This window comes from Macrotis lagotis, chromosome X (assembly GCF_037893015.1).
Source record: "Macrotis lagotis isolate mMagLag1 chromosome X, bilby.v1.9.chrom.fasta, whole genome shotgun sequence".
Classification (NCBI taxonomy): Eukaryota; Metazoa; Chordata; class Mammalia; order Peramelemorphia; family Peramelidae; genus Macrotis; species Macrotis lagotis.
In genome coordinates, this window is record NC_133666.1 from 242145039 (window position 1) to 242168335 (window position 23297).

General features: G+C 37.3%; 1 protein-coding gene across 2 annotated transcripts in view; it reads left to right on the forward strand.

Moving 5' to 3' along the window:
- The window catches only part of TMEM171 (transmembrane protein 171), a 37297-nt gene extending 25336 nt beyond the window's left edge, over positions 1-11961 (forward strand). The window contains exon 4 of one of the 2 annotated variants that reach the window (XM_074208784.1): positions 266-11395. In XM_074208784.1, the coding sequence (XP_074064885.1) occupies positions 266-287 (22 nt within the window). In that variant the 3' untranslated portion in view covers positions 288-11395. The other variant, XM_074208783.1, reaches the window with a different exon arrangement.
- The last annotated feature ends 11336 nt before the right edge of the window (positions 11962-23297 follow it).

A 23297-nucleotide genomic window follows, 5' to 3' on the forward strand; every position in this document is an offset into this window, starting at 1 on the left:
GAATTTCTTGAGGAATCTCATATTGTATATTAAGATTTTAAAATAGTCAATCAGTAATTAAAATTCCTTGTTATAGTTGAATGCATTCTTAAGCTACCTTGCACAGATGAAACCTAGTTACCTGATTGCAAAGATCTTAACTTATTAGTATAGGACTTAATTAAAATGGAATCTGGATTTCCCAGTCCCAGAAAGAGTCCATAAATTAGCTTTTGGATTATCAGCTCCAATTTGGAATATAACTCTTCATTTTTATTTCTTCTAGCCAACTGACAGCAAGGCTTTAAGATCAAACTGCTTGCCTTCCTCCCCCCCCCCAAAAGGTGAGGTCCCCCTCAGGTTGAACTCCTAGGTCAGTGTAGAGTTAGAGCTGGGGGATGGGATTGAGCAACCATGTGTAGACCTAGGGAAGAGGCTGGACCCGACCCCACCCAGGAAGAGAGCATGGGGGTTCCCTAAAAATAATCAAAGGGCTAGACCAGGTTTGGGAACTTGCCCCATTGTAGTGTAGAAATGCATTGCAGCTGGGGCAAAGATCAGGCTTCTGGACCCTAGGAGTAAGGACTCCTGTAGTGGGTTGGACAAAGGTGGTGCTTGAGGAGTGGTCCAGCACCTGGCCCCAGGTATTCTCCAATAGGCAAGCTACATACTGGTCTTTCCTGTCCCAAGGTGTGTAACTTCTAAGTCTAACACATCATTTCCTGTCACTCCAGCATAAGCTTGATTCATCAATGGCCAAGATCCTGGAGGAAAGGGAAGGAAAGGTAAGGAAAGGGAAGGAGCCACCTCCACTCTGATCTTGTTGAATTCAATAGGAGTCACTTTGAACAACAAGGAGATTCCCAGATAGACAGAGACAATATTTTTCCTTCTACAAAATTTGTTTCTAATCACATCTCCTATGTCCATAACTCCCTGCACATGGCCTACCTCTCCAATACTACAAATGGCAGAGAAGTTTCATTTGTGTGTTGCAAGAACACCTCACCTGAGAGTTCCTATAACTATGAAGTGACAAGTGCCTATCCTTGGATTGATCCATGAAATGTGGAAAATTTGCTTTAACAAATCATTGTGTGAAACATCCAGTACTTCTTTCTTCAAACAATTTAATTTTATAAATGTTTATTAACTACTATGTTCAAGATACAATGTTTAATACTGGGAGTACAAACATGGAAAAAAATATTATAGTACTGCCTATTATATTTGCCTGATGATCTGCACACACTCTTCTCTATGGAGAGGAAAGCAAGAATAAGCTTTTGTTGTTGTTCAGTCATTTTTCAGTCAGCTGACTCTTTGTGGCTCCATATGGGGTTTTCTTGGCAAAACTACTGGAGCTATTTGTCATTTTTTTCACTCCAGCTCATTTTAAAATGAGGAAACTGAGACAGACAGGGTTTGTCTTCCTGAGTTCAAATCTGGTTTCAGATGCTTACTAACTGGGTGACCCTGGGCAAGTCACATAGCCCTATTTGTCTTAGTTTCCTTATCTGTAAAATGAGCTAGAGAAGGAAATGATAAATCCCTCCATTAGCTTTGCCAAGAAAACCCAAAAGGAGGTTACAGAGTCAGACAACAAAGAATAACAGCAAGGGGAAGTAATTTATTAGGTTCAAGCTAAGATCCTGATCTCTTTTCCTTAATAAAGAAGGAAGGCCCCAAGCTATATATATCCAAAGATTGATTCTCTTCTCACCAGATGCCAATTCTGTAATGAAAATAAATGGTAAATAGCATACAAGTTCATTTCTTCAAGCAGCTAACAAACAGAAATCAGATAAGGAATACATAAGTGAATTTATACCAGACAGCAAGATAGTGTGAATAAGCTCTTCCTTTGGGAGCAAAATAACTCAGTTCAACCAAGAAAGAGAGAATCCCAGATATAACCAGAATGAAATTCTCTGAGGTCTCTGGTGTAGCAAGCAAGCTGGGCCAAGGATCTGATGAAGATTGCCAGCTCCTCTACAGATTTTATTCTTTCCAGAGTTCATTTGAAAAGAGACTGAATAGTTCATGTCTCTTGAATTTAGAAGCCCAAAGAGCCCATATCTCTCATTTCCCGAGCTCTTATTGACTGCTAAGCCTTCGTGTAGGCACAGGATATTGACTAATCTATCTCCACCAGTGAGGAGAGAGTCCCCCATAATAGCCCTTGGGGTCAATCCATTCACAATTTCTATATGCCTCCAAACTATCTTATGTAGCCCTTTCCCTACTCTCTGGTCCTCTTAAATAGTCCAACAAAAGTACCAATATAATCATTTGATCAGAGGAGCTGTTCTTGTGTCAGTTATTCCATACTATGTGAAGGAAGTCAAAGGGAAACCTTGCTGAGCATGTCTATGAAATACATAAAGAACCTCTCTAACTATCTCCTTCATAACAGAATACTCTCAAGACACTGACAGTCTAATATTGACTATGTAGTCTACCTATATAACAAAAATGGAAGGTAGATTGTGAAAAGAGAAAAGGATAAATGAAGACAAAGTGTTCTAAGAAAAATGCTTATGCCAAAAAATATCAGAAATTCTTTATGGAGTGGGTGGTAGTGGGTGGTACCTGCTGGTCTTTGAAGGAAGAGAATGAGTTCCAAAGGTTGAGCTGAGTGGGAAGGAGGACATTCTGGGAATGAGAATTGAGAATTAGCCTGCAGGAATGCACCAAGGTGGGAGAGTTGAAGGGTGAGATCAACTAGGAGTCTGTTTGGGCTGGGCAGAAGACCTTGTGGGAAATAGAATGAAACCAAACTGTAATGGTAGATTGGAGCCAGATTGTGGAGGACTGTAAATGCCACATGAAAGAGTTTGTGTTTTATCCTACAGGAAACAACTGAAATTGTTTTCTGCTATTGTTTTGTTTTTGTTTTTGTTCTTAGAGAGGTCTGAGTAGATTTGGGTGGAGGATGGGTTGGAGAGGGGAAAGGCAAGAGACAGAGAGATCGGTTAGAAGGTATTATAGCAGTCTAGACAAGAGGTGTTGAAGGACACAATAAGAGTGGTGATCATGAGAGAAGAGAGAAAAGGACAAAAGTGAGATAAAATCAGCAGGACTTAGCAATTGATTGAAAAGGAAGAATAAAACCAAGGAGAAAATCAAAGGTTACTAAAATTGTTGAGACTGAAGGGTTGGAAGGAAAACAAGTTCTTCATTCAATTTAATATTAATTTATTAAATTGGTATATATATATACCAAGTTCTTGGCACTCTACTAGAAAATGTTGAGGATATAAAAAAAATTAAAAGGTATAGTCACACTGACCTCCAGGAATTCACACATTGAGTTTAAGGGGGAAAAGCAGAGGGCAAAAGAAGACATTACATAATAATACAGAGTTGAATGTGATTTAGTCCTAAGTGGAACAGACAGTGTGAATTATGTCAGTTTGGCAACCTTTTTGAATTGAGAAAATGAAACTAGTAGTCTGAGAAAGGCTATTTCTTTGGGAAAATTTTTTTAAAAAATATTTCCTTTTGTTGAAATTGGGCCAGTTTTAGAAGTCAAAAGATGTATAATCATTATAATTATGAGTCTCCTGGAGAAAGTTGGACTTGAACTGGACCCTAGATCAAAAAAAAGTTTGTAAAGTGCTTAGTCCAGTGTTTGACACCTAGTAGGTCCTTAATAAATGGTTGTTTTCTTCCTTCCTTCCCTAAAGGATTAGGGGCAGATAAGTCAAAAATCATTGATCAGTGCAAAGGTAAAAAATGGAATTAGTAGCAAAAAAAGGAAACTGAGAAGTGGAACAGATTTCTTTTTTTGTTTGTAAGTGACATGAGGGCAAGGGACTTACCCAAGGTCTTACAGCTAGTAAGTATCAAGTGCCTGAGATAGATTTGAACTCAGGTCCTCCTGACTCCAGGGCTGGTACTCTATTCACTGCACCACCTAGCTGTCCCAGTAGGACAGATTTCTCAGGAAAGGTGATAAATTTGATGACAGTGTTATACACAAATGAAGATAATTTATAGCCATTTTGAGTGGATTAAATCAGGCTGGACATTTAGATAGGAGTTCAGGCTGGATTCAGAGATGTGAGAATCATTACTGCTAACAAAAGCCATTAAGCAGAATCAATTGATGAAGGAAAAGAATATGATCAGAAAAGAGCAGAGGGCCAAGTACTAAGCTCTATAAAAATGTCAATGGAGAATGGTATTGGAAAGTAAGACTCACAGAGTAGATAAGTAAGGAGTGGTAGGAGAGATGAAAACAACCAGGAAAGAAAGTGAAGTTATAGAGAAAATAAAAGTTTTTTTAAAAGAATTATTATTATTTTTTATTTTTTTGACATTCTTTTATCTTTGTGATACAGACTTATTAGTGGTATTGTTGGGTCAAAAAGTATATATAGTTTTATAGTCTTTTGGATATACTTACAAATTGTTCTCCAGGATGGTTAGACCAGTTCCACCAATAGTGCATTAGTGAATCTATTTTTTTTTACCATATCTCTCCAGCATTTGTTTTTTTCTTTTCTGTTATGTTAACTAGACTTATAGTATGAAATGCTACTTCATAATTGTTTTATCTGTATTTTTCTACTCAATAGTGATTTAAAGCATTTCTATATGACTTGATACTTTTGATTTCTTCTTATGAAAACTGCTTCTTTTAATCTTTCAACATTTATCAATCGGGGATTGACTTTTATTTTTATAAATTTGATTCAATTTTCTATTTGAGAAATGAAGCTTTTATCAGAGAACCTAGAACAATTCCCCCCTTCCAATTTCCTGATTTCTCTTTAATTTTGACTGCATCAATTTTGTTTGTGTGAAAACTTTATAATTTCATGTAATCAAAATTATCCATTTTACTTCCCATGATCTCTTATTTGGTCATGCATTCTTCCTTTGTCCATAGATATGACAGATACATTTTTCCATGTTCCCTTAATTTACTAATTATATCACTTTTTTAAAAAAAATATTTTATTTATTTTGAGTTTTACAATTCCCCCCCCCCATTCTTGCTTCCCTCCCCCCACTCCCCACAGAAGGCAGTCTGCTAGTCTTTAATTATATCACTTTTTATGTCTAGATAATCTACCCATTTTGACTTTATTTTGATATATGGTGTGAATTTTTATTTCTATCTCTTCCCACTGAATTTTGTTATAATTCTGAAATGGGTTTATTTTATATCCTGCAACATTGGTAAAGTTAATTGTTTCAACCAATTTTAAAAATTGATTCTCTAGGGTTTTCTAAGTATTCTATCATAATATCTGCAAAGAGTGTTAGTTTTGTTTCCCTGTTGTTTACCCTCATCCCTCCAATTTCTTATTGCTATAATAAATGTTTCTAATACAATAGTGAATAATAGTGGTGATAATAGAAAGGTTTCTAGTTTATCACCATCACAGATGATGCTTATTTTTTTACTTTTATTTTCATTTTTTGGAAAGATTTTATTTATTTTGTTTTACAACTCCCCCCATTCTTGCTTCCCTCCCCCATCCACAGAAGGTATTCTGTTAGTCTTTACATTGGTTCCATGATATACATTGATCTCAGTTGAATGTGATGACAGAGAACTCATATCCTTAAGGAAGAAAAATAAAGTATGAGATAAGTAAAATTACATAATAAGATAATGAGTTTTTTTCCCTAATTTGAAGGTAATAGTCTTTGGTGTTTGTTCAAAGTCCATAATTCTTTCTCTGGATACAGATGATATTCTCCATTGCAGATAGCCCCAAATCATCCCTGGTTGTTGCACTGATGGAATGAGCAAGTCCATGAAGATTGATCATCACCCCCGTGTTGCTGTTAGGGGTGTACAATTCTTGCTCAGCATCAGTTCATGCAAATCCTTCCAGGTTTCTCTGAATTTCATCCCTCCTGGTTTCTAATAGAATAATAGTGTTCCATGACATACATATACCACAGTTTGTTAAGCCATTCCCCAAATGAAGGACATTCACTTAATTTCCAGTTTTTTGCCACCACAAACAGCTGCTATGAATATTTTTGTACAAGTGATGTTTTTACCCTTTTTCATAATCTCTTCAGTAGTGGTATTGCTGGATCAAATGGATCAAATGAACATTTTTGTTGCCCTTTGGGCATAATCCCAAATTGATTTCCAGAAAGGTTGAATGAGTTCACAGGCAGATAATGCTTATTGATAGTTTTAGATACATTCTAATTATCATTTTAAGAAAAGTTTCATTTATTCCTATGCTCTCTAGTAGTTTTAATTGGAAGGGGTGTTATATTATGTCAAAAACCTTTTCTGTACCTATCAATATAATCATATGATTTTTATTGCTATGGTCATTTATGCTGATAGTTTTCCTAATTTTGAACCAGTCCTACATTCCCATTATGAATCCTACTTTGTCATTGTCTATGATCTTTGTGATATATTGCTATAATCTCTGTACTGGGGTTTAATTAAAAATTTTGCATCAATATTCATTAAGAAAGTGGTCTATAGTTTTCCTTCTCTATTTCTACTCTTCCTAATTTAGCTTGTATTTGTATTTGTATCATAGAAGGAACTTTGCAGGACTCCTTTATCTATTTTTTCAAGTAGTTTATATAGTATTGGAATTACTTGTTCTTTAACTCTATGATAGAATTCTCTTGTGTATCCAGTTAGAGATATAACTTTCCTCCTTATTGTTTTGACTGAATTCCACAAATTTTGGTACATTGTCTCATTGTTGTCATTATCTTTAATGAAACATTGTTTCTATGATTTATTCTTTGACCCATTCATTCTCTAGGGATTAGAATTGATTTCCAATTAGTTTTAAATCAGTGCTTCCAGAATTTTTATTGAATGTATTTTTTATTGTACTATGGTCCTAAAAGTGTATTTAATTTTTCTGCATTTGCTTGTGAAGTTCTTATGTCCTAATTCATGTCTAATTTTTGTGAAGATGTTATGTACATCTGAGAAAAAGGTGCATTCCTTTATATTCCCATTCAATTTTCTCCAGAGGTCTATCATATCTAACTTCTAAAATTTTAATCTCCTTAACTAAAAAAGAGTTTCAAGATGGAAGGGGGGGGTCAATTACTCTGCAGAGTCAATTACTGCAGAGAAGTATAATCTACAATTCCATTTCACATATACCTGCACTTCTGTGAAACCAGGTCATTCATTATTCCTTAGAAAGATCCTAAGTCCTGGTGCTTTTGCTTAGACCTATGCAATACATTCTCTTAGGTACAAAAGGTCTTTGTACTCAAGGATCTTACACTCTGGTGGGGGGGGGCAGAAGACAAGGCATACACACATATAGATTTGATTGACTTTACTCTAGGATTATAGATTTAGAGTTGGATCCAGGTCTAACCTATAGATCATTGAGTCTAATCCCTTCATTTTATAAACAAAGAGACTGAAGTCCAGAGAGTAAAGTGAATAGCCCAGTTTTATACACTTAACAAGTAACAAGGTTAGGATCTAAACCCATGTCCTCTGACTCCAAATCTAGTATTCTTCCCATTATGCCAGCCCTAGAGGGCATAGTTGAAACTGTGAGACAGATTAGCTCATTTACAAAAAAGAGTAGAACTAGAAAAAGAGCACAGTTCTTTTCCTGATACCTAGAATGCTCTCTCCTACATCTCTAAAAATGAAAATTTAAATTCTAACCATCCATCTAACCTCTTCCAGACCTAGAGATGCACTTAGGAGGTTCAGTGAATTGAACACTGGCTCTAGAGTCAGGAAGACCTAAATTCAAATCCAGACCCCAGACACTTCCTAGCTGGTAGGAATCTGGACAAGTCACATCCTCTATTTCCCCACCTGTAAAATGGAGATCATAATAGCATCTATCTTCTAGTGATTTGTCCAAGGGCACACAGCTAAGTAAGTATTAAGTGTCTGAGGTCTGATTTGAACTCGGATCCTCTTGACTCCAGGGTCAGTGTTCTATCCCTTGTACCATCTAGCTGCTCCTATTTTTTGGTGTTATTGCAAGAATCACATGAAATAGTATTTGTAAAATGCTTAGTAAAGTGACTGGTTCACAGTTGAAGTTTAAATATGCTAATTTCTTCCCTCCACTTCAGGAGCCTTTCTTTTATTACCCAATCAGAATTAATAATATTTATTTGTGTATCTTAACCCCCTATATTAAACTATTAGCTCCCTAAGGGGAAAAAGGCCTTGTCCTCTTCCATTTTTCCCTCCCCTCCCATGACTTTCCTTTTTCAGCAGCACCTAACAAATTTCATTGAATAGGGGGCTTATTGAATTGGTCTTGAAATACAGTTTGAGAACATTATTAGCAACCTTTGAAAGAACAGATTCAGTAGAGGGTAGGCAGCAGATAAGAGATAATAGGAAGGGAAACAGGAAATGGATTTTTGAAGAATGGCGGTATGAAGTTTTCATATAGAAACAGTTTTCAAAGATAACAGTAATTAGGGGGACCAGTGAAGTTAGGTAAAAGGCTTTTTTGTTTTCTTTTGTTTTGCTTTTTATTTTAAGGGTAAGGAGACCTGCCAACTGACTGTACTGGTGAACATATGCTATTTGGATTGTTTTCCATATTTTTATGCCCAGGTCCTGTTTCCCCAACTAAACTATAAATTTCTATGAGAGAGGGACATTGTTAGTCAGTGTCCTATTGCTCTGATTATAGCAAACATTCCATTATTTTGGAGGGCCATCCTGATGCAGTGGAAATAGTGACACAGGTTCATGTCCTGGTTCTTCTGCTTCTCTGTGTGTCCTTAGGTAATCACTTTGACCTCTCTGTGTGTCAGGTTCTTCATCCACTTGGAAGCTGATCTTTAAGATTAATCTTTCAATAGTCAGTCAAGAAGAGACTCTATGTGCCAAATACTGTGCAGAGCTCTGGGAATACAAATACAAGCAAAAAAAAAAATGCTGCTACCCTCAGGGAACTTAAAGTCTAATGGAAGAAAAAAAATAGATAAAAGGAAGCTGAGAAAAAAAAAGGAAGGAGATATTTGAGAGGAGGGAAGGCAAGGTGGAGAAGTCCTGGTGAGAAATGAAGAGATAGGTGACTGGGGAAATCTCTTTAAATGGAAGTTCTTTGAGGCATCATCCAAATCAGACAAAAGACCTGCAGGGACAGAGTGTGCTTCTAAGGTGTGAATTCCAGGACTGAAGTAGTCTTCCAGGATGAGTTGGTTTCTAGAGCATGATGGAAAATGATAGAATTCAATCTCCTGAGAAATTCAGTCTCCTAATTCTAAAGCTATAATCTTATAGGGGAGAAAATTGTAACACACAGTAGAAACTGGACAATAAAAAGAGGCACAAAGTGTGGGCATAGAAAAAGGAGGGGGAGAGAGGGAGAGAGGGAGAGAGAGAGAGAGAGAGAGAGAGAGAGAGAGAGAGATTGAATGAATGAATCCTGGGTCAGTAAAGACTGGAAGAATTTGAGCTGAGACTCAAAGGTTGAGTATCATTTCAACAGAGAGTAATGGAAGAGAAAGCACTATAGAAGGCCTGAATAGCACAAGTAAAGAGGAGAGGCAGGAGAGGGAAGACAATAGTGTAAAGAACATATAGGGAAAAAGGGGGACTGAAAAGGTAAGCTGAAGTCAGATCTAGGAGGACTTTGCAAGGTTAAGAAGTTTAGGCTTTATTTGCCTGATAATGGGGACACACTTATAGTTTCTTGGGGGGAGGGGTAATACTGTTAGAATTTTATATTAGGAAGATTAATTGAACAGTGCTTTGTAAAGTATATTGGAGGAGGAAGAGGGAAGAAAAAACAGGTAAAGAGACCAGTTAGGTACCTAATGCAGTGACCTAGGGAAGAAGACAGTGAAGGTCTGTACTAAAGATGGGACAATGGGAGTAGAAAAAAAGCAACGAGTCAAGGGACATTATGGAGCTAGAATCAACAAGATTTGAAATTCTTGAATAATGAGAATATCACCGGGTTAAGGTCAATTCTTAAAAAAAAATTATAATTAAGGAACTGTAATACTTTCTTGTCACATTAAGAATATAATGCCAGGGGCGGCTAGGTGGCGCAGTGGATAAAGCACCGGCCCCGGAGTCAGGAGTACCTGCGTTTGAATCCCATCTCAGACACTTAATAATTACCTAGCTGTGTGGCCTTGGGCAAGCCACTTAACCTCATTTGCCTTGCAAAAAACCTAAAAAAAATATAATGCCAGTAACAGAATTTTAGTCATCACTAAAATGATCATCAGTGCCTCCAAATTTATTTATTAATAAATCGATTTTGTAAAGGAAGAGTACTGGAGACTATGTTCTCTTTGCTGAAGGAACTTGGTATCTTTATCCTGAAAATGATTAGACTTAGAGGTGACATGTTAGCCATCTTTTAACTATCCAAAGGATTGTCAGTCACATCATACATTATTCCAGTTTTACATGGTTCCAGAAAACAGAACTAGCTTCAATAGGTAGAAGATGCAGAGAATCAGATCTTGGCTTAATATAAGGAGGGGAAATCCAGTTTCAGACATTTGCTGGCTGTGTTTCCAGGGCAAATTCCTTTACCTCTCTCTCTCTCTCTCTCTCTCTGTATCGATTTCCCGACCTGTAAAAGGGGGTCATAATAACACCTGACTTCCAGGGTTTGAGTAAAGATAAAATGAGATAATACTTGCAAAGTTCAAGTGCTCTGTAACTGCTGCTGCCACGGCTGTTTTCTTGACATCTTCTCCCTCTTCTTTATGGCCTGTCTAATGGCCTTTCCCAACTGGGCCTTTTCCCTGGCTAACTGTCCCCCTGGGGGAATTCTTTCCTTTCTCATCTGTCTCTTGGTTGGCATTCTTTAGTTCCTCGACACAATCCCACTCTCTACAAAAAGTCTTTCATGATCTCCTTTAATATAGGAGACTTACCTCTGCTGATTATCTCCAATTTACCCTGTCTATATCTTGTTTGTAAGTGGATCTTTGTATGGTGTCTACATTATTGAGAGCAGGGACTGTTCTTTGTATTCTCGGCACTTAACCCTGTGAGTAGTTTGCTAAGATATGTTTTTTGAAAGACCAATTGATCATTTTCCTTGGGCTGATTGTAAGCACTCTGATAAATATTACTCCACAGTTTAGGATGCTGCTTCCCAGTTTTCTGGCCCCATCTTCCTCCCCTGGCTTGACCGTGAGCTCATTCCAAGCCATCCCTGGCATTTGACTCTCATTAATGGGTTGGATGAGATGGCCACTGAGCTGTCTTCCAACTCTGAATTTATGTGATTTTCTGACTGTCCAAAAGTAGGATGGGTTGCTTTGAGTTGATAGAGATGTTTATACAGGGGCTTCATGACCATTCAGACCACTTGGGTGGGAATTTTTTTCCAGGCATGATTTGGGATAGTGGGCCTTTGAGATTTATAATTCTATGCCTTCATGTAGTTTAACAAATGTCCCTTTCTTTCTCTCATGATTTTTCTTCCTCTGTTTTGATAGGACCCACATTCCTGAAGGTCAAGGAGCAGTCTCTTACAGAGATCCTGAATCTATATATACAATTTCCGGAACTAATTTTTCTTCAGAGACATCACCTGACTCACATATTTCATCTGAATTACCTCCCAGATATGAAGAAAAAGAAACTGTGAATGTCGATCATCCCACCTCTTCAACTTCCTCTTCATCTTCTCAGCCTTCTCCACCATGAACTGTGAATTCTGAGGTCACTGTCCTGATCTTGTTTATGTCTGATCACAATTTATTTAATTTGCTTTTATAATAAAACATATAACAATATTTGGTTATGCTTTATTTTTCATAGTCAAGCAACAACTTTTCTTGAGAGTGGACCAAAGTTGATAAGCACTGGTTCTTTGGAGTAGGGTGCTCCAAAGTTCAGTTAACAGCAACCTTGGTTAATGGCTAACATGTTTTTTATGGCTTTCATGTTAGTCACTGCTATTGAAAAGAAGCAGGACTGTCTCATTTTCCTGGGTGCAGTTTGTATAAACAAGACAATTAGGGAACCTGCATCCTGGGATAGCTTTAAGCTCTTGCACTGGGACCATGCTGTAGGATCAGTTTAAAGTAAAGAGCCTTTGGATACTTCCCTAATTGGATTCCTTTGGAGGGGATCCTAGGCAAAGTCTACTGCATAGTGTTGTAGTAAAGTCTGATTGAGTGTATCATATATATATATATGTATACATATATATATATATATAATTATATATCGAGTTTTATGATTGAAAAGCAACCATGGTGGGATTGAAGATTGTGGGTTTTTTTTTTTTTTTTGCAAGGCAATGGGGTCAAGTGGCTTGCCCAAGGTCACACAGCTAGGTGATAATTAAGTGTTTGAGGTCAGATTTGAACTCAGGTGCTTTTGACTCCAGGGTCGGTGCTCTATCCACTGCACCACTTAAAGATTGGTTTTGAAGCCAGAAAGACCTGGGTTCAAGCTCTCTTTCTGATGTAGATGGGCTGTTTGGCTTTTAGTTGTGGGGAATGTTTTTAACCCTGCTGTATCCGGTAAAATTTGTAAGACTGACCTGCAGAGAAGGTACAGACTTGTTTTGTTTGGGAGTTCCCTTATACAAATGAAGTCACAGGTGTAATCACTGTCACTAATTATGCATATAGATAAGGTTTTTTTTTTTTATCCTGAAAGGATACTTGTTAGACAGAAAATATTTGCATCAGCAGACAAAGCACTATAATTAGGGTAATTATAGATATACATCTGAATAAACATCCATGTATAATGAATAAGTGACTGAAGGTTAGGTGCTCCCAGCCTGAAAGAAATGAATAGTACACTTTAGTAGAGTAAAATGTTGAACTTTTATGTACAGGCCATCAGATAATCCTCATGAAAATGAACATTAATGGGCAGTTCACCTGCCTGAGGCAAAGCAGAAGGATTTGAATGCTTCAGCAGTTCAGAGAGGCTATAACTGATTTTCATGGACTGAGCTGCTCTGCCAGCTATTTTTGAGTTGGACATTCCTTGGGTTGAGCAGCTCTGAAGAGTCTACAGCTTTTCCTGGAAGGTGATTTCTTCTTGGCTAATAAGAACAAAGGGTAGATTTTTTCCCAGTTCTTTCTGGCTTAATCAGTTTAGAGAAACTGCAACTGCTAAGCAGGTTCCTGTGGGAAAATGCTGAATGATAAAAAAAAATCCCTTAAATAATGCATTTTAAAAAAACTATTGACCCTTTAGATATGTGACTGAAATTATATTACTTTTCTGATCTAATAAATTTTAAGGAAGCTGCCCTAAATACTTAGGTTTGGGTTCCACAGTCTAGAGCTTCAAGGGAATTAATATTTTGCACATCTGATAGCAGGTACGAATTGGAGAGATGAGTAAATCTGTACCTGGGATGCACTGAATCTATCTTTCCATTTGTTTATCTATTGAACATCATACACTGTTACATGCCCAAACCAGGTCTCTCCTCCTAGAAGAATAGAAACTCTTTGAGGGCAAGGTGCATCTCTTCTGCATTTATATATCTAGTCACTTGGAGAGTCTTTGGCACATAATAAATACTAATAAATAATAATGATGATACTCTAACCTGAAACCTTTGGCAAAGTGGATTCATCTTATTAAGCCACAATCTGATATAAATTCTTTGTAAAATATGTTGCCAGTGGACAAGAACGACCTTCTGGAAAGTCTGTCCAGTAGAATGAGCAAAGATACCAATCTCTCTTCACTGTAAGTTACCAGCAGCCTCATATCAAGTCAATCATTCTCTTGCTTTTCCGGTCTATGAGATCTGGATCTCTGATTCCCTGCAGGAGACACTCAATCATTCTCACAAAGGGTGTGTGTGTGACTTGGTTCCAAGAATAACTAAAGGGTTTCCTTGTGCACCAATAATGATGGGAGTCAATAAACTTTCTTGTCATTCCATTCAGGTCCTGCCTTGATGACAACACTTCCTGGCTATAGATGACAAGAACAATCCTTTTCCAAAAATATTAGAGAATGTAACCAACTTTTCTCCTAGTTTTCATTCTTCACTGTGATTCTTCAAAGGGAAATGTATGCAATTCAACAAATTATAGGAAAACTAAACCTCAGTCAGATAGGCCTTTCCTTGCTTTATCCCCAACACTCTTATCCAGGGACATCTCTAATCCTTCTGATCTATATCTGGCCACTGGACCCAGATGATTCTGGAGAAGAAAGTGAGTCAGGAGACTTACCACAGCCACCCTCACTCAAATCCAATTCATGTACTCCCTGACGTCATGGTATTCTTAAAAAATGAAGGACAAATATCATTATCCCCATCATGAATAGTTGTGTAGAACTGAAAAAGCTGAAAAACAACATGTCAAACAATGGGTAGACAAAGGAGAAAAACCATTGTGATTGAGTGGAGTTGGAAGCCTTCATCTAAATTTGATTGGTGTCTGTCACGTGTGTGTGTGTGTGTGTGTGTGTGTGTGTGTGTGTGTATGTGTTTCTGTGTGTCTCTGTGTGTGACTGTGTCTGTGTGTCTGTGTATGCCTGTGTGTGTCTGTGTGTGTCTGTGTTGTGCCTGTGTGTGTCTGTGTGTGTCTCTGTGTGTGTATGGAATAGGGGATTAATGATCAGGTAGGTAAACTCTTCATTCAGTGGTTTCTAGCATGCTGAAGCAAATTTCCAGATTTTGAAAGTTCAGATTTTATTTGTAAAAAAGGCAGATGGGAGAAAATTTTGATTTGGTTGAAATGACTTCACCTTAGCTTGGCATCTAAGAACCTTCACAATCTGGTATCTTTTTATCTTTATTTCATTTCTTTTGTATCTCCCAGATTCAGCCATATCCTATTTCCCAATTTCATTCAACACTCTCTAACCTCTACGCAATTGTGCTGTCTTACTTCACTCCTAAAATGAAAATGTGTTTGTTTTTCCCTCTAATCTCTCGGTTGCAATCCATCTCTTTCTTCAAAGCTTAATTCAGACGAAATATCCTTCTCTGATCCTCAAGCTGAAAGTGATGTACCTCACCACATTTTTTTCTATAACTTTAAAAAAATTATATACATATTTTGTTTTCCGATTATATATGTATATGTGTGTGTGTGTGTGTTTGTGTATGTGTGTGTGTTTGTGTGTGTGTGTGTGTGTGTGTGTGTGGTTTGTACCAATCATTTTTTTGCAAGGTTTTGAATTTTACAATTTTTTTCTTCCTCTCTCCTTTCCTTCGCCCCAAAAGAAGGCAATCTGATATAGTGTTTACATTTGTTTCCATGATATGCATAGATCCAAACTGAATGTGTTGAGAGAAGAAACAGATCCAAAAGGAAGAAAGAAAACATTAGAGTTCTATAACATTTTCTCTGAAAGTCTCCATTGCTTCATTCATGGATTCTCTTAAGTTACCCTCATCGGCATACATGCTACATGTTGTTTCATGGTCCCCCAGGAGACAGTAAGGGCAAGAATTTTGTTGTTCATTTCTCTGTTCTTTTGGGTGTGTATAAGGAAAGAAATGTGGGCAGGGTGCCAGAAATTATAGTTCAAAAGTTTTCAGTTCTGTCTTGCCTATTCCAGTGTTGCTAAGGGCCTCCTTTAGGCTTATTGAAGCTTCGGGGTAATTTATATGGCCTTGCCAATGTGGACTAGAGCCAGATCTTACCAGCTCCTGAAAGTAAATCATTAAATTTTCAATGTGAGTATTTACACTTTGGAAATCAACAAATGCTATGAATCAGGGTTTGATTTATTGGGTACTTTTTAGACTTGAGAAAGTGATAGAAAAATGTAAATAATGCAGATTAAAGTATGTTATGGATAGTTTTTTTTCTTCAGCAGTCATATGTTAAATATTTACCAGCACACCCTGGCCTTGAAGCAAGTAGTCAAGGTCATAATTAAAGTTGAAAGAGACTTTTTGTTGTTGTTGTTATTTAGTTGTTTTGGTTGTGTTTTACTCCTTGTGACCCTGTTTGGAGTCAATGATATTGGAGTGGCTTGCTGTTTCCTTCTCCATGTCATTTTACAGATGAAGAAATTGAGGCAAACAGAGTAACTTATCCAGGGTTGCACAGCCAGTAAGTACCTAAGACTAGATTTGAATCCAGGAAGATGAATCTTCCTGGCTCCTGGTCCAGCGACACCTTTGAAAGACTTTATTTGTATATCATGGCCTGTTGTGAGTCTTCTTCAAGATTGAAGGATAGGAACAATAAGGTGGCACAATGGATAGAGCACCAACCCTGGAGTCAAGAGGATCTGAGTTCAGATCTGGCCTCAGACACTTATTAATTACCTAGCTGTGTAACCTTGGGCAAGTCACTTTACCCCATTGCCTTGCAAAAAAAAATGAAGGACAAACAACAGCAATAACAACATCCTAACCAACATCATGGTGTTTTGGGGCTCCCTTTGGGAGTGGAAAATGTTGACCCAAAATTGACAATAATCAGATCTTTCTATTTTTTGGCATCTAAAACTGTTTTGTTTTGATTTGTCTCACAGAAGGGCAACAAACTAGTTTTCAAGAAAGTATTTTGCCTCAGTGGCAGAAGAAAGGTACATGATGAACAACAGCCTGAAAAAGAAGCAGTAAATGGCAACTTCTATGTGGTGTCCCAGGGACTAAAGCCTAGGAGCATGAATTGTTTTTGTAATTTCTTTCTGACTGGCATTATAGGAATTTGAGGGAGATTACTCTCCTTAGTATATCAGTTCTTTTCTTGATCCTCCCTAATTAAAAACTTTGCAGTTGGGGCAGCTAGGTGACACAATGGATAGTGCACTGGCCCTGGAATCTGGAGGACCTGAGTTCAAATCCTATCACAGACACCTTAATAATTACCTAGCTGTGTGGCCTTGGGCAAGCCACTTAACCCCATTTGCCTTGCAAAAACTACACCCCCCCAAACTTTGTAGTTTCAATTATGTTACTACTTTTTTTTTTTTTTATAGAGAATTTCCCTGGAGGTTGGTTAGAGTCCTATTTGTACAATTATGATTCTCCTGAATACTACACACTGAAAGGTTGGGTAGAGAAAGATTCCTGGGATCCATGATACACAGAGTGATGTGTATGTTTGAATTTGATTGAACTAGTTAGAAGAAAAGCTAGGCCTTAGTTAAAGATTTGAAAATAATTCCTAAGTGCTTTTGACTATGAGGAAATGTTTTTTTAACATCAAAAAAAGCATTTGGATCCCATGAGAATAGTTTTATTATTGGTAGCCATTGTTGAGAAAATACATGACAAGAAGAGATTATGTTTATTCATACTATCAAATATATTTCATTTGTTTATTTGCAAAAGGGAAGGTCTTAAATCATTCCAAAAAGATAGAAAGAATTCCTATTTTTGGTCATTATAATGGAATTTCTATTTTTTTTCTAGTAGTGGTGGTAGCAATATGGTAATAATAGTAACAATAATAGCTAGCATTTGTATAGCTCTTTAGGGTTTACAGAGTACTTTACATATATTTTGTCTGGTCTTCACCATAGCCCTTATAAGATAGGTGCTATTATTATCACCATTTTACTGTCAAGGAAATAGACAGAGAGAAAGAAGTTAAGTGACTTGTCCAGGGTCACACAGTTGGGAAGCTTCTGAGGTCAAAATCAAACTCAGGTTTTCTGGATCTCTAAATCCACTGCTCAGAGATCAAATGAATTACAAACAAAGTGTTGATAACATAAAAAGCATCCATCCAAAGTAATTAAAATCATATAATCTAAACTTTTAGGATTTAATCAAACAACCAACAGGAATTTATTTAGTTGGTACCATGTGCCACAAACTGCCTTATGACTAGTGATACAACAATGAAAACTTGCCATTCATAATTCAGCAAATAAAGATCAAAATGACTATCTTTAGAACACACAAGAATTCACAGCCCTTTTGCAATACTCTTGCAATAGAAAGCCTCTAGGGATTAAATACAGTTTAGGTCCTGCTTGTGTTTACTTTTTAACTTTATCAATCCATCAATAAATATTTATTGAGGTTCTACTACAGGCACTATGATAAACTCTAGGATTACTAAATGGTGAAAGAAGAGTCCCTGCCCTCAAGAAGCTCCCTCTTGGGAGACAACATTCAAACACACCAATGAGCAACTTAGCTCCATTTCTCCAAGATTTAGGGAGTTATAAATGTGTGTATGATGATACACACAAATATATATATATATACATATATATATATGTATATATATATATATATATATATATATATATAAAACAAGCTATATACTGGATAAATAGGAAATAACAGAGAGAAGATACTAGAATTTAAAGAGGTTGGGAAAGGCATCTGTAGGTGTGTCAAACCTGTGACCCTTCATACCACCTGTGTTGTGTAACCAGGAAAATGAAGGAAAGGGTGAGTGTATGGGCCAAGGTTGCAAAATCATAGACCAGATTAACCCTTAATTAATAATATAGCTTGACTTTTTCACATAACTCACATTGTACAGTCTCACAAACCACCAGAAGTTTTTGTTTGTTTTTGTTTTTACAAAAGATGGGCATATAGAAAGTAGGATCTTTATTTTAAAATGATATAGGATTCATCATAGTTGCAACAGACAACCTTATTGTTTGTAGTGTTAATATTTTTGTCTCAGGACTTTTAGAATAGATTTCAAGATCCTGGAAAACACCAACTGTATTTCAGTAAATTTGTTATTTCATTCTCAGTTGATTATCAAAACATTGCCTGCAGTCTTGCAAACAATGAATAGCGTTGCCATGCAACTTAAAGGAAAAATTTATTCAATTGTCTTTTTTGGACTTTTATAAGTTGTACCTACCTAAAGAAAAGTAAGTAGTGTTTTATGAACATACATATCCTGTTCATGACATCTCTTTTGAGGAGTATATATATATATATTTGTGAACAACTTTTTTTTTTTTACCATATGAAGTATATAAAAAGTAAAAATATAGCAAAAATTTCAGATAAGCATTGTGAAGATGTTCTTCACATTACTATAACCTCTATCAAACCAGATATGGATGCACTGGAATTGAAAAAGCAAGTTCAGTGTTCACATTTAAAATGACATGTTCTTATTTTTTGGTTAAAAAAGTAAATGTTTTGTTATTATACTTAATTACATTTTATTATTATACTCACTGGTAATAGGAGTTAAATTGTAGTCATAATTAAATATGAAATTCTATGAAATTGACAAGTATTTGTTGTGTGATATGCCCCAGAGGAGCTAAAAGATTGGACATCCAAGATGTAGAAGGGAGAATTTTAAATAGAATTTAAAAGAAGTCAGGAAGTCAGGAGCCAGAGATAAGGAGGGAGAACATTTCAAGTATAGGGACAAGCTGGAGAAAATGCTCAGAGCCAAGAGAAGAAGCGTCTTTTTTTGTGGAGCAGCTATGAGACCTTTATTAAAAGGTCAGTATAAAAAGACTGTAAAGGTAGGGGTTGGCTAGGTTAGGAAGGGCTTTGAATGTCATGGAGTAGAGGGATGATCATTGGACCCATGCTTCGTTGATGTTCAGTCGTTTCAGTCCTGTCCAGTTGTTTGTGATTCCACATAGGGTTTTCTTGGTGGAGATAATGGAGTGGTTTGCCATTTTTATAGATGAGGAACAGAAGCAAACAGGGCTAACGGACTGGATTTTAAATCAAGAAGATGAGCCTTCCTGATTGCAAGTCCAGTGTTCTAACCAATGAGCAACTTAGCTCCATTTCTCCAAGATTTAGGGAGTTATAAATTCATGTGACTTCATGCTCGTCAGTCAAGATGCTTTAGGTTATAGAGCAGTCCTCTTTTAACATCAAGTCTGGGGCAGCTAGGTGGTGCAGTGGATAGAGTATTGGCCCTGGTGTCAGGAGGACCTGAGCTCAAATGTGACCTCAGACACTTATTACCTAGCTGGGTAGCCTTGGGCAAGTCCCTTAATCCCATTGCCTTAAATAAAAAAAAGATTTTTAAAAATTAAAAAAAAAGTCAAATCCTAGGGAAAATCATTCCTTGTTTGACTCTTCATGACCCCTTTGAGTTTTCTTGTTCAAGGTATTGGAGTGCTTGCCATTTCCTTCTCCAGCTCATTTTACAGATGAAGAATTGAGGCAAACAGGATTAAGTGACTTGCCCAGGATCATACAACTAGTATCTGAAGAAAGATTGAACGCAGGATGATGAATCTTCCTGACTCCAGGCCTGGAACTCTTATCTATTGGGCTACTTAGGGCTATTGGAAAATCAAAATGGAAGATGACTTGGAGTAGAGACTTTATTCCCTTTGAGTAAAGAGAGATCACCCCAAACCTGGCTTCTGATCCCCTAAATACCTCTAAGGCCCTTTTGAATAAGTATCACCTGGTAAAGCTACTAATCTTGAATCAGGACCCTCCTGTGATTTCTGAGTCTCCAAGGGGGTTTTGGGGGAAAGGAAACATTCCAAGAGTAGGGAATTTCCCTTGGGGGAGAGACAGGTGGTATGTGGTCTGGGAGAACATGGGGGCTGTGTTGGTCAGGAAAGTCACTTCTGAGGGAAACCATGCATGGTGTTTTTGTTTCTTTCCTGAGTTTTCCTGTGTTCTGGCCTGTGACTGCATACTTGAGATGCCTATAAGTATTGTGCATGCTGGCACTGGGCCCTACACTTGATATTAGGTCCCACTGGTGTTTGAGTTCATGTGAAGGTGGGTCTTTCTATATTTCCTCCTTATAAAAGATGCTTTGTGTATATTGGGAGGTGGGGGAAAGGGCATTGTACTGTGAGATTGTACCTGAAAGTATCCAGGCCCTTCCCAAGACCAGGAAATAGGCATACCTCTCAACCCTACTTTTCTATATAGAGTACAACACTGTCAATGACAAATAAATTCGTATTTTTTGTCTGTTTTGGTGACTTGGAAAAGAGAAGCCAACTCAAGAGAGTTGAGGCAACCTAACATCATGAAAAGTCCTGACCTTTCAGATTCCCAAGACTTAGATTATTGTTCTGGTTCTTCTGCTTACCAGTTGTTTTGTCGTCCTGAGCCAGGCCTCCCACTTCTCTAGGATTTGTTCTCTTCATCCTGGGGAACTGGATTAGCTGATCCCCAAGGTCTCTTCTACTAACTCTAAGAGTATATGTAAGTATTTACAAAAAAGAGAATGGGAGCAACTAAAGTAAGATGCAGAAGAAAACATTTAGGGTCTAAATGGACCCTAATGGTGAGGACTTTGCTGCTATGAAAATGTGAGTTTGAGGAATTATCCCACATTTCTACCAAATGATTCCAAGAGAAATCTGGCCATTCCTGGAGGGATTTTGAAGGGTCATTTTCTACAGAACCATGAAGGTGGAAGAGATAGGGTGTAGGTTATCTGTCCCAGTCCCCTGCTGGGTGCTTGTCTTGCTCAAAGATCACTGATAAAATCAGGAAATACTTTTCCTAATTCCTGCTGCTACCTTAGCCTGTACATATTGTCTTCTCTGGAGAAAACATCCACTTTCTTTACCTAAACTCTTTAGATATTAAACCACTTCCTCAGAATTTCTTTTCTTGGAGTAAAATCTTTATACCTTTGGTCAGTGTCTATGATGGGGGAGTTAATATTGTGTCTTTTCTGCCCTGTGATCATTTCTTTAAAGTCATCATTTCTACCTCTCTTCTTTCTTCCACTAAAGAGTAAATTTGATGTAGGAAAGAATACTGACCTGAAAGTTAGGAATCCTGGGTCCCAGTCTTAAGATCTGTCTCTAACTACCTATAAGAACTCCGGCAAGTAATTATATTTTCTGAGCCTTGGTTTCAGTGTCTGTAAACTAGGTGGTATAGTGTATGGAGTATCAAAACTGGAATCAGGAAAATGAATTCAATCTGACCTCAGATGTTTACTAGCTGTGTGAACCTGGACAAGTCATTTAACCTGTTTGCCTCAATTTCATCATCTCTAAAATGAGCTGGATAAGGAAATGGCAAACCATTCCAGTGGTTTGAAAGAAAACCCCAAATGGGATCAAGAAGAGTCAGGTACTACTGAACAACAAAATAACACTGCTGCATTCTCTGACAGAAAGAGGTAGAAAGTATGGCATTCCAGCTTGCAAGGCAAGTCCCCAGGGTATGTTTATTTGTTGATATTCCAATATTTAAAATGCTTATTCAGTTCCTTAATCCTTTCTTTTTCTATTCGGCTAATATATGATTATAAGGTTACAATTTTCTGCTTTAGCTGCAACTCAGAAATTTTGGAATGTTTCATCATTTTCGTTGTCTTTTACAAAGTTATCATTTCTAAGATTTCTTCTTTGACCCTGCTTGAGTCTATATCTTTTGTTTGTGATCCCCCCAGACAATGTTTACCCCAAGTTCACAGCACTACATGTGTCTCTACCTTCTAAAACCCATAGCTCCTAAACTCTCACTGGTGAATTTATCTTTAATGGTGAGTTGGGGTATAGAAGCAAATAAAATGATATAATAAGAAAAGTAGCAACAAAATATGTCTTAGATGATGTGTCTAGAGCTGACCCTTCCATAAACACATACAACATCAACGGGAAGAACAGCCAAGCAAAGAGAACACTGCTCTTAGGGATGGCCAGGGCATTATCTTCATTGCTCTCCTATATGCTGCTCCAGTAGATGCATGGCTTATGGCTTGCCCTTTACCATTCACTTGGCAACCTCAAATGCCTCCAGCTCCTGACTCAGCTGAAATCCTCCGTTATCTTTCTTTAGAGAGAACAGGTGTTGCCATAGTCTATTAGTTTATAACCCCAAAGTTTTTTCTTTCTATATTACTTTTAGAAAAGACCTTTTCAAAGATCAGCAATAATTCATCCCATGGAAACCACAAAACCAAACCAAACCAAAATCTCTTCTTGACTTTTTCCTCCCTCAAAGAGAGAATGGCTGACAGCCTCATTTATTGCCTTATGGGCTCCTGGAGTCAAGAAGAACACAGGTTCAAATCCTGGTTCAACCAATTACCAGTTGTATAACACTGACCAGGTCACTTCACTCTTCAGGCCTTAACCTGACAAGATGACCTTAAAGATTTTCCTTCCTCTAAATCTATGATTCTATGATTTCCCCAGAAGAATATTCTCAGACCCAGGTATGGGGCTCTTGAGAACAAAATCTAGAATTTCCTAGTTAAATCTGTGGTGTCTTCAGGCTCAAGTATTATTGTCCCATTTTTCTATTTAAACTTAGCTATTTGGAGTCTCTCAAGTGGGAGACCTCATTTTAGCTTATGTCAAACATATTCTCTCTCTATTATACCTGAATCTCTGAAAGTTTGGCTATAAGCCACTTAAAAGCTATTTGCCTAATAACTAAAAAACAGCTTTACATTCCTGGTTCCCCAATTTTCCAACTGTTTACCTCTTCTGCTGTCTCACATAAAAGAGAAAGTAAAGAAAAGAGACTGGAACAAAACTA